We start from the raw sequence: 9,986 nt of genomic DNA on the forward strand, positions 1-9,986 counted from the left end.
TACCCAGACATGTCTGTTCACTGTGAGATCCCACGTAACAACAGTAGCCACAATGAACTGCTAATGTTTACTGAGCACTTACTACACGCAGGTTTTTCGGTAAGCTCTTTACAAGCATTAGTGCATTAAATCTTTATAAAAACCTTGGAAGGTAGGGATGTTTCTTATCCCTAAAGGAGGAAACTAAGGCTGAAGGAGGTAGGTAACTTGTCCAAGGTCACCCAGTAAATGTAAATAGTAATGCTAATAGTAAAGGTAGAGCTGGGCTTTCAATCTGTGCTGACTCCTGAGCCTCTGTCTACAACCACTACAGGTATCCCTAAATCTTCTGCTCCATGACTTGCCTCAGATGCTAGACCCAACATTTCACAAATATGCGGATTTAGTAACTACATGACCCAAACAAAGCCTACAGACTGGCCTGAGTGAAGTAGGGTGGGCACAGATTTCAGCCCAAGACCACGGGGACATGGCACTCATAGCTCAGCCTGTGCCCAGGGCAAGTGGCGGACTGGACAGGCGAGTGACCGGGCAGCACCATCTGCTAAAAAACTGATACCAATTCCCTAAGAACTAGACTCAATGCTTATTAAATTCATAACATGGACCAAAAGCACCAAATACATTCTCTAACAGAATAGGGTAAGGGGTAAAACAGCTGCTCAAACAATGTAGAACAGAACAGATGTGTCAACTAAAAGCCCTCAAACCCTTGTACGAAAATGAAATGGAAAGTCAGTATGAATGGAAGGAAAAGTCCAGTATGAAAAAAAAAAATTCTACACTATATACTACATTATACACTATATTCTTAGAAAAATCTAGGTTAAATTACATACTATAGGCATTCTACTTACGGTTAATAAATATAAAGTCTTACATATAAAGGAGCCCTGGTGGGACAACAGTTAAGAGCTCCGCAGCTAACCAAAAGGTCAGCAGTTTGAATCCATCAGCCACTCCTTGGAAACCCTATGGGCCAGTTCTACTCTGTCCTATTGGGTCACTATGAGTCGGAATTGACTCGATGGCAACCAGTTTGGTTTTTACATGTAAAAAGTGTGCCTTAAAGAATTATTTATGATAGAAAAAACAGAAACCACCTGAAAATTCAATATGGGAATGAATGATTATGTGAATTACAATTTGTCTATACAGTAGAGAGTCATATAATCTTCTCAAATAATATCTGTAAAACTTTATAATACCACAGGGATATACCTATATGCCAGAGAAAAGGCAAAATACAAAATTAGATATATGGTACAAAAGATATTTAGGTCTCAGACATTAATATTTTAAAGGAAAAAAGTTATTCAACTTTCCGTTAATGGCTGTAAGCAATTCCAGTCCCACCCTTGATGAAGTTGGTCAAGTGTGAACCAGATCACAAAATGGGATTTGGTCTTCAGGTTATTCTGCTGGTTTCATGGTGCTTTGCTGTTTGATCCTGGGTCATGACAAAGCACTCTCCCGCCATGATTAAGCATCCACTGTCCACACAGGTTAACAAGGCCAGGAAGGAGAAAATACTACCTTTTCCGCTGCTCCAGCTCCCAGTCCAGGCGTGCAAGGGTTTGCTGATGAGGATCTCCCATGGTGACTTCAGCCTTGCTGATATCTGGAGGAGCCTCCTTATAAAACTCCTCTAAACTGACCAGATCAATTTCTTCGTGCTTTGACCTGCAGGCAAAAACTAGACGTCAAGCTGCCATTCTCAGGAACCCAAACTGTGGCTTAAGTGAGCCTGTGGTTCTCCCCATTTATGCCCACTCAGCCCTGAACTACAACTACCCAGGAACCTGGAATCCAGTCTCCTCAACAAATGCTCAGGAGTGGATATTTCAGTGGGAAGGGAGGAAGCTGGGGACATGTCACAGGATTCTTACCCATGCTGTCCAACCTTTTCTTCTTTGAATTAGCTAAAGACCTGGAAGGGGTACTCATCAACTTTACAGACATCTCCAAGATGAGCAGGGGGGCTGATAGCCAAGAGTCAAAAAAAAAAAACACTGTAACCTAGGCCGAGACTGTCAGGATGAAACCAAGAGATGTCATTTAACAGGAATAAACATAAAAATCTGCATTTAAGTTCAAAACATTAACTGTATAAGCATAGGATGGGGAAGACCCAGCCTGGCAGAAACAAATGTGAAAAAGATCTGGAGATTTTAATTGTTGTACATATAGTGACATATGTGCATAAAAGAAAACAAACCCAATACTTTCTGCTGCATTAACATAGTAGAGTTCTCAGGCTGGGTCAAATGACAGTAATGACAGCAGCAGCTATTAAGCACACTATATGCTGTCCTTGGAGCCCTGGTGGTGCAATGGTTAAGTGTTCAGCTGCTAATCTAAAGATCTACAATTCAAACCCACCAGCAGCTCCTCTGGAGAAAAGACCTGGTGATCTGCTCCCGTAAAGATTTTAGCCTAGGAAACCCTCCGGGGCAGTTCTACTCTGTCTTACAGGGTCGCTAAGAGTCAGAATCAACTCAACAGCACACAACAATTCTCACAATTCTGTGGTGCAGGGATTTTTATTTCCATTTTTCAAATGAGACAGAGGCTTCGAGAAGCTAAGCCACTTGCCCAAGGTCACACAAGCGAGTGAGTGGCAGAGCTGAGATTTGAACCCAGGCTGACTCCAGGGCCCATGCCCCTTCTATGTGATCACCTGCCTCTCCACAGGCCCAAGGTCCATGGTATTCTGGATCTGTTAGCTACCAACTGAAGCAACGGGTACAGGTTTGAGCAACACATTCTTTTCGTTTTATTTTGATAAATTTTTATGTTGAAATAGTTTATAACTCACAAGAAGTTGCAAAAACAATACAGAGTTTCCATATGCCCTTTCCCAGGTTCCCCCAATGACAATATCTTACAAACCACAGGACGCTGTTAAAAGCAGGAAACCGACATTGGCATACTACTACTAACTCAGGTGCAGACCTTGTTCAGATTTCACTTCTTTTAGTATTTAAGCATCTACTGGGTGATAAATCTGTAGAGCAGATGAAAATGCCTCTCAAAAATCAGTGTCATTATTATTAAAAATAAGCTGAACCAATCTAACATGGCCCCCATCCTCCAAAGTTCATTACAAAATTAGCCTGACTCCTTTTGGTTTGCATAAATAGGTCTGATCATGCAAGAACCATTTCCCTGTCTCCTTCTCATCTATTATCAGCTTGGTTTCTCCAAGAGGCATCACATTTTAAGAGGGACACTGACAAACTATAGTTTGTTCACCTGAAGGCAACTAAGCAGCGAAAAGATGAGGTTCTAAAGAATAAAATACATTTGCGAAAATGAATTGCTGAGACTTTAGAGAAGAAAACTGAGTCAAAAGGTTAAGAGGCTATGACTGAAGTGAGTTGCTCCCACTACAGCATGCTAGGAAATCAAACTGGTAAGGTAAAGGCCCTGCTGGGGAGAGAGTTATACCAGGTACGGAGCTCAAAACGTGAAAGGGTCAGACAGGCTTGGGAGGTCTTCTGAGCAGCCTAAAACAACTGCCTCTGATTCTATTCTCCTTTCTCCCAGATTCTGCAGTCTTCCAAGCTTATCGGATTTCTTTTTAAAAAGACCGGCTGACACTAAGCAAAACTCAGTTTACAAACAGACCACCTGTGCCAAAGCCCTGTCCTCCCAAACTCACTTAAATTCCAGGCATTTGGTGATTTCCTTCTGAAGGTGCATCACCTCATACAACAGGTTCTGTAACTGCAGATGATAGGCATCTACTTTCTGCTTTGCCTGAAAAGAGGACAAGGTCAGAGGTGAGGTAAGCAAGTGAGGAGTAGGGCAGCAAACTCAGAGAAGGGGTAAAAGGGACAAAGAAGAGGGTGGAGAAGGGGAAGGAGGACAGTCAAACCTCTCAACTCCTACCTCGTGAGTCTGATCTCTTCCTTTCTTCAACCTGATGTGAGCTAATCGGTTAAGCTTCTTGAGAGTCATGAAATGCACACAGCTCTGGATCCGGCGTTCTTCGATCTCAACTGCCTGTAGGCAGAGAAAACTGGGAAAGACCTCTGACAACAGGGGCTGGGGTCAGCTTGCTTCATTCCCTCACTGTTGCCCATCCCCACCCAGGGTCAAAAACAGACTACTGGAAGGAGCTGAGAACCATGAGAAATGTCAGAGGGAAATGGATGACTGGATAAGGTTCCCAAGTAAAAAAGCAATTTCTGCTTGGACTACAGTAATAAGAATTAAATATGGAGCAAATGCAGTTGATGCACAACTAATATGTCTTTCTGGGCATTCTAGTCAATTGGCCTAATATTGATTTTGGTGCGTCTGTTCTACCTCACAGTTCACTGTGTAGCGCCTGGGGTCTTAAAAGCTTGTGAGCGGCCACCCAAGGCGTAACAACTGGTCTCTACTTGCTGGGAACACCAGAGGAAGGAGAGTCAGGAATTGGTGGATGAAATGGAATTCATGTCTAATTGCCTCTGTGAACAACTATCTCCTTTAACATGAGACCAGAAGAACTCGACGGTGACCAGCTACCATTACTGAACATTTAAAGAATTTTTATAGAGAATCTTGATCAAAACGAGGGAAATGAGGAAGAGAATTTCAAATTCTCATGGAATCTAGACTTTCTGGAGCCATTGAGGCCAAATGATTCCCCGAAACTATTACCCTGAGAAAACGTTTAAACCTTGAACTGAAACTATCCCCTAAAGCCATCTTTGAACCAAATAATAATTATGCCTAATTAGAAAAGAACGTTTGCATTAAGCATTATATTCTTTTAAAGAATCATCTATACGTGATCAAATTGACAACAGCAACTCGAAAAGATACATGAGAAACTTAAAGGGGCAGTGAGTTTGTGTTGATGGTAAAACGGTTCGGAAAAGGTTGTTGAGAAAGGTGGCACAACTTGAAGAATGTAACCAATGTCACTGAATTATACATGCAGAAACTGCTGAAGTGGTGTATGTTCTGTTGGGTATATTTTCACCAAAAAACAGAAAAAAATCTGTCCCTGGGGATCCTATACAGAAATCCTAATAATGACACCATGAAATAAAATTTCACCCCTGCAAATAACATTAGATGATAATTTAAATGAAAATAACAATGGCACAGGTTGGCTACAATAAAATAAATTTGATGCATTAATCTTCACAATACTGGACAGCATAAGCACAAATAAGTGAGATTCCTGGAAAAAAAAACAGATTTTTTTTTTTTTTAAACTTATCCATCTAGTTTTTAGCCACACTATTTAGTTTCTCTGCCCTTGAAGCGATTTAATAACAATTTCACTTTTGGTCTCTGTTATTCGTACGTATCTATTTTTATAAACGAGAAGCCCTGATGTTGCAGTGGTTAAGTGCTCAGCTGCTAACCAAAACGTCAGTGGTTCGAACCCACCAACCACTCCACAGGAGAAAGATGTGGCAGTCTACTTCTGTAAAGATTACAGCCTTGGAAACCCTATGAGGTAGTTCTACTCTGTCCTATAGAGTCACCATGAGTCGGAATCGACTCAATGGCAACAGGTTTTTTTTGGTTTGGTATTCTTAAAACATCAAGAAATTTATATCTACCATCATCTCTCAGCACCTAGCAAAAAGCCTGATACTTAATAAATGTTAGTTGGATGAATTATCAGATTACAGTTATGGAAAAAAATAAATTACCCTGTGCTTTCATTACTGTAATTGGTGATCAGGAGGTGATGTTTCAACAAATTAATAGGTAGGTCTCCAACCACCTGATCATGGCCAGTACAGAAGAGCAAGATGAGGTGGGGCTCTCACAGGTAAAAAAACTTCTTGAGCCAGCAATGTCTAGTCCCATCCACACAGACCCACCCCACCAGGTTCATGACCACCCAGTCCCACTCCTTACCATGTCCTTGCCTCCCCTGCTCTTCAGGTCCTGGATCTCAGCCATGAGTCTCTGCAGCTCCTGGCATGTGTACTTGTACAGCTCATAGTCTCTGCCAGGGTCCCGCAGGTCCACCTCTGCCTCCTCACTGTAGTATTTACCTTCCTGTAGAGGCAAGGAGAGAGGTCCTTGGTGGTGGGTGAGTCTCTCTGTTGGGACCACAGACACTTAGCTGATATCTCTTCTTACATAAGAACAGTAACAATGAAGCTCCAAATCACGTCTCCAAAGGATATGGTCCTTGAATCAAATATTTTTCTTCTTTTCAGAATGGAAAGGTTTTTCCGTTTCTGATTATAAAACTAATGCATGCTTGGTGTCAAAGATTCAGAACATACAAAGAAGTATCAAAAAGAAAACAAAAAATTACCTGTAACCTCGTAGCCTGAAACAACTCTATTATTAATATTGTGAGGTAAACACACATTTTATTTTTAAGCACAATGGGATCATACTGTCCATGCTGGTTACTATGATTTCCCATCCCAATAAATATAGATCTCCATCAAAATGGCGACATGACAGTCCACTGTATTGTTAAGCCAGAATTTATCTAACCAAATTCCTACTGATGGGTGTTGAGGCTGTCAAATGAAGTTTCAGCAGAGACTGAAATACCTCTCAGCCTTCACAAATAGAAAACATGAGACTTCAGTGGAAGCCAGAATCAATGGCTAAAAAGGATGATGCTCTGCATTTAAGCTTAAGTTCCTAAAACTGAGGAAAGCATCACTTTTTATTTAAATTTATGCTGGTATACTTCCCTGCTCTAGTTAAAAACAAAACAAACAAAACACCCAACCACCCAATCAAAACAGCTAAAATCATAAATTAGCTTGACAGATTCTAGGACAGAGAAATAGACAAAAGGAAGAGAAGAGCCTGATGACCACATGGGCTCTCAGATCACAGAAGAGGTTCTGTGGGCAGGTGGTTCTGGTACTGTCTCAGCAGCCAACCCAGGTACACAACATCTCTGAAGCCCCAATGGTGTGCTGCAGACGGACTGCCTTCTTCAGACCATCAGGAAAACGGCAGAAACACACTGCACTGGACATACGTTCTCTGTTCAGGCACTGTTGTTGTTCTTGGGTAATGTCGAGTCAATTTCAACTCACAGCAACCACATGTGGCAGGGTAGAACCGCCCCATAGGGTTTTGGCTATGATCTTTTTCTCCTTTTTTTGCTTTTATTATTTTTTTTTTTTTGTTTATTGTCGTAGTTTAAATGAAGTTTACATTTCAAGTTAGTCTCTCATACAAAAATTTATACATACATTGTTACGTGACCCTAATTGCTCACCCCATACTGTGACAGCACACTTCTCCTTTCCACCCAATGCCCCATGTCCATTCAACCAGCTCCTAACCCTCTCTGCCTTCCCATATCACCTCTGGACAGAAGCTGCCCGTTTAGTCTCTTGTATCTACTTGAGCTAAGAGGCACACTCCTCACAAGTATCACTTTATGTCCCACAGTCCAGTCCAATCCCTGTCTGAAGAGTCAGCCTCGGAAACTGTTTAGTTCTGGGCTGACAAAAATTTGGGGGCCACACTTTTTGGGGTTCCTCCAGTCTCATTTAGACCATTAAGTCTGGTCTTCATACTAGAATTTGAGTTCTGCACCCCACCTTTGTCCTGCTCCAACCAGGACTCTCTGTTGTGTTCCCTGTGAGGGCCGGTCACTGGTGGTTGCCAGGCACCATCAAGTTCTTCTGGTCTCAGGCTGATGAAGTCTCTGGTTTATGTGGCCCTTTCTTGGCTGTGATCTTACGGGAGCAGATCACCAGGTCTTTCTCCTGTGGAACTGCTGGGTGGGTTCAAACCACTAATCTTTTAGTTAACAGGGGAGCGCTTAACCATTAGGCCACCAAGGCTCCTTGTTCAGGTGTTAATCATGTCTAACATAAGCTTGTTAGTCAGTTCTTGGATTGCTGCAGCTAAAGCTGATGTAGACACTCCAGGTTTTGTACAGCCAAAGGAATTCCAATTCCCTGGCCAAGCAGAGGCCACCTGGGAAGTTGTTACCTGGTACAGGCAACCTTGAACTGCCACAAACCCACAGCTGGGGGCTTGGCCACAAGCTGCAATTTCTCAGTGGCACAGCATCCCTGGCTGATCTTACCTGCTCAGTGTCAGATCGATTCCGCTTCCCTTCAGCTGGGGCTCCGTCACTTCGGATCACTTTGGGCTTCCGTTTTTTGCTTGATTCTGATGACATGGTTGTTTAGCAAGGTCAGGAGGAAACAGTAGAGACCTGTTAAGCGGAGAAAGCTTGTGAGATTTTCTGGAATCAGATTGAAGATTTTTCTTAAGTCAGAAAACTGAAGTCTAACTAGCAGCCTGCCACATACAGACTTGATAACTCAAGAAAAGTTACTTAACCCTCCAAAGCCTCTGTTTCCTCATCTGTAAAAATGGGAACCATCACTCAGCCTGTCCAAAATGAACTCATCTCTCCACCTCTGCCTCCTTTAAAAGCACAACCACTCACACCACTGTCCAAACTGACCTTACAATCACCTTCAATCACTCCCTCCCCCACGTCCACATCCTTATCACACTCTATCCACAGAAGTGTCCCTTCATTCAGGTGTTCACCCAGTGATCCCAGGCATCATGCATCTTCTTCATCTCAACACTCTAGGTCAGGCCCTGTCCTAATCAATCTGTCATCAACACTTACCTATTGAGGGAGCCAATAAGTCAGAGAGTCCTGAGTTGGAGTCTCCGCTCTACTATTTTATGGCTACCAAACCTGGGATAAGTTACTTAACTTTTCTCTGGGTTTGCAAATGAGAATAACAGTCCCTACCTGAGGTGGGTATTGGGGCTGAAGATGATCTGGGACGGGGCATGTGATTTTAAATGGTTAATGGATGATCTTAAATAATGCTAAACACCTACGGAGAAAGTTAATCAATTTTCAATTGTTTTTCAAACTTGCCGATTACTTCAAGGAAAACATCTCAGTTCACCTAGTTTGTCTTTAACGTCTGTGAATGCTAATATTCCCTTGTAAATAAAAGGCTCTTTGCACGAGCCTTAGATAGACAACGAAATCTAGTCAGAATATTAACAGTGATCTGCTTTCACAATATTCAATATGTTTTAGCATTACCATCCACATACAACAAGTGATAGCCGTTTTCATTTACGGTAACTTAAAAGTTTCCTTTTAAAATAAATTTAAGTTTAAAAAAAAATCAGCTAAAACCCTTTAGTAAGGAATCTACAGATGCTAAGTTGTTTTGGCAAAACCCAAAAAGGAGACCCAAAGGCCGAATCTTGACTTTAACAACACAGGTAAAAAGTGCCCGACACATGAGCGCTCAAAAAATGCGAGCAGTTACCACCATCATCGTCGTCGTCATTACAAAGCTATAACGCGGGCCCTGAGGAGCCGGCAGCGAACGTTTTTATCATTGTTTTCATGGTCATTTGGTGGCTACAACATGGACCCTGAGAATTATTATACAGCGAACATTTTACAGATGAGGAAACTAAGCGCGGGGTGCCTAGGGGGGAAATAGGAGAACCCGGGTCAGAACAGCCCCGGGGTGCCCTTCGGACTTTCGGCATTTCTGTTCTGGAACACCTGGCTCCGCCCCCGCTCCGCGCCCGCCCTGCCGACCGGGTCCCCTCCTCACCTCACCGCGCTGCGAACTCGTTCCCGCAGAAGAGCCACTTCCGCTGGCGCACCATAGAGAAGCGGAAAGAAAGAATGGCCGGCCGGAAGCGAGGCGCGGAAGCTGGAAGCAAAGCGCAGTGCCCCCCAGCGACCGCCGGGGCGTGGTGCGTGAAGCGTCTGAGCGGCCCGGGAGCGGGAGGCGGCTGCACCTGGGTTGTGGGGGAGAGTCTCAGCCGGTCAACATCCCCAACCCCCAACGCTGCCCTCTGAGACCGGGAAACTGAGGCCGTTAAGGCAAAAACTTAGGTGCTTCGTGCACTCTCCCTAGGGCCTACAAGTGGTGCCCAGCAACTCATGGGTGCTTCACAAGTGTTTGTTGAGTGAATAAAGTTGTCATATGCTGAAGATCACACAAGAACGAGGTAGTGCCAAGATTTAGACC

General features: G+C 43.2%; 1 protein-coding gene across 2 annotated transcripts in view; it reads right to left on the bottom strand.

Annotated features, from left to right (window-relative positions):
* The window catches only part of THOC5 (THO complex subunit 5), a 32,598-nt gene extending 22,891 nt beyond the window's left edge, over positions 1–9,707 (bottom strand). Inside the window, exons 1-6 of one of the 2 annotated variants that reach the window (XM_004378913.2) lie at positions 9,564–9,707; positions 8,039–8,170; positions 5,875–6,018; positions 3,895–4,008; positions 3,665–3,762; positions 1,537–1,683 (exon numbers count right to left, since the gene is read on the bottom strand). In XM_004378913.2, coding sequence (XP_004378970.1) covers positions 1,537–1,683; positions 3,665–3,762; positions 3,895–4,008; positions 5,875–6,018; positions 8,039–8,134 — 599 coding nt within the window. In that variant the 5' untranslated portion in view covers positions 8,135–8,170; positions 9,564–9,707. The remainder of the gene's footprint in view (positions 1–1,536; positions 1,684–3,664; positions 3,763–3,894; positions 4,009–5,874; positions 6,019–8,038; positions 8,171–9,563) is intronic. The other variant, XM_023733671.1, reaches the window with a different exon arrangement.
* Positions 9,708–9,986: the final 279 nt, after the last annotated feature.

Source organism: Trichechus manatus, unplaced genomic scaffold (assembly GCF_000243295.1).
Source record: "Trichechus manatus latirostris isolate Lorelei unplaced genomic scaffold, TriManLat1.0 scaffold00061, whole genome shotgun sequence".
NCBI lineage: Eukaryota > Metazoa > Chordata > Mammalia > Sirenia > Trichechidae > Trichechus > Trichechus manatus.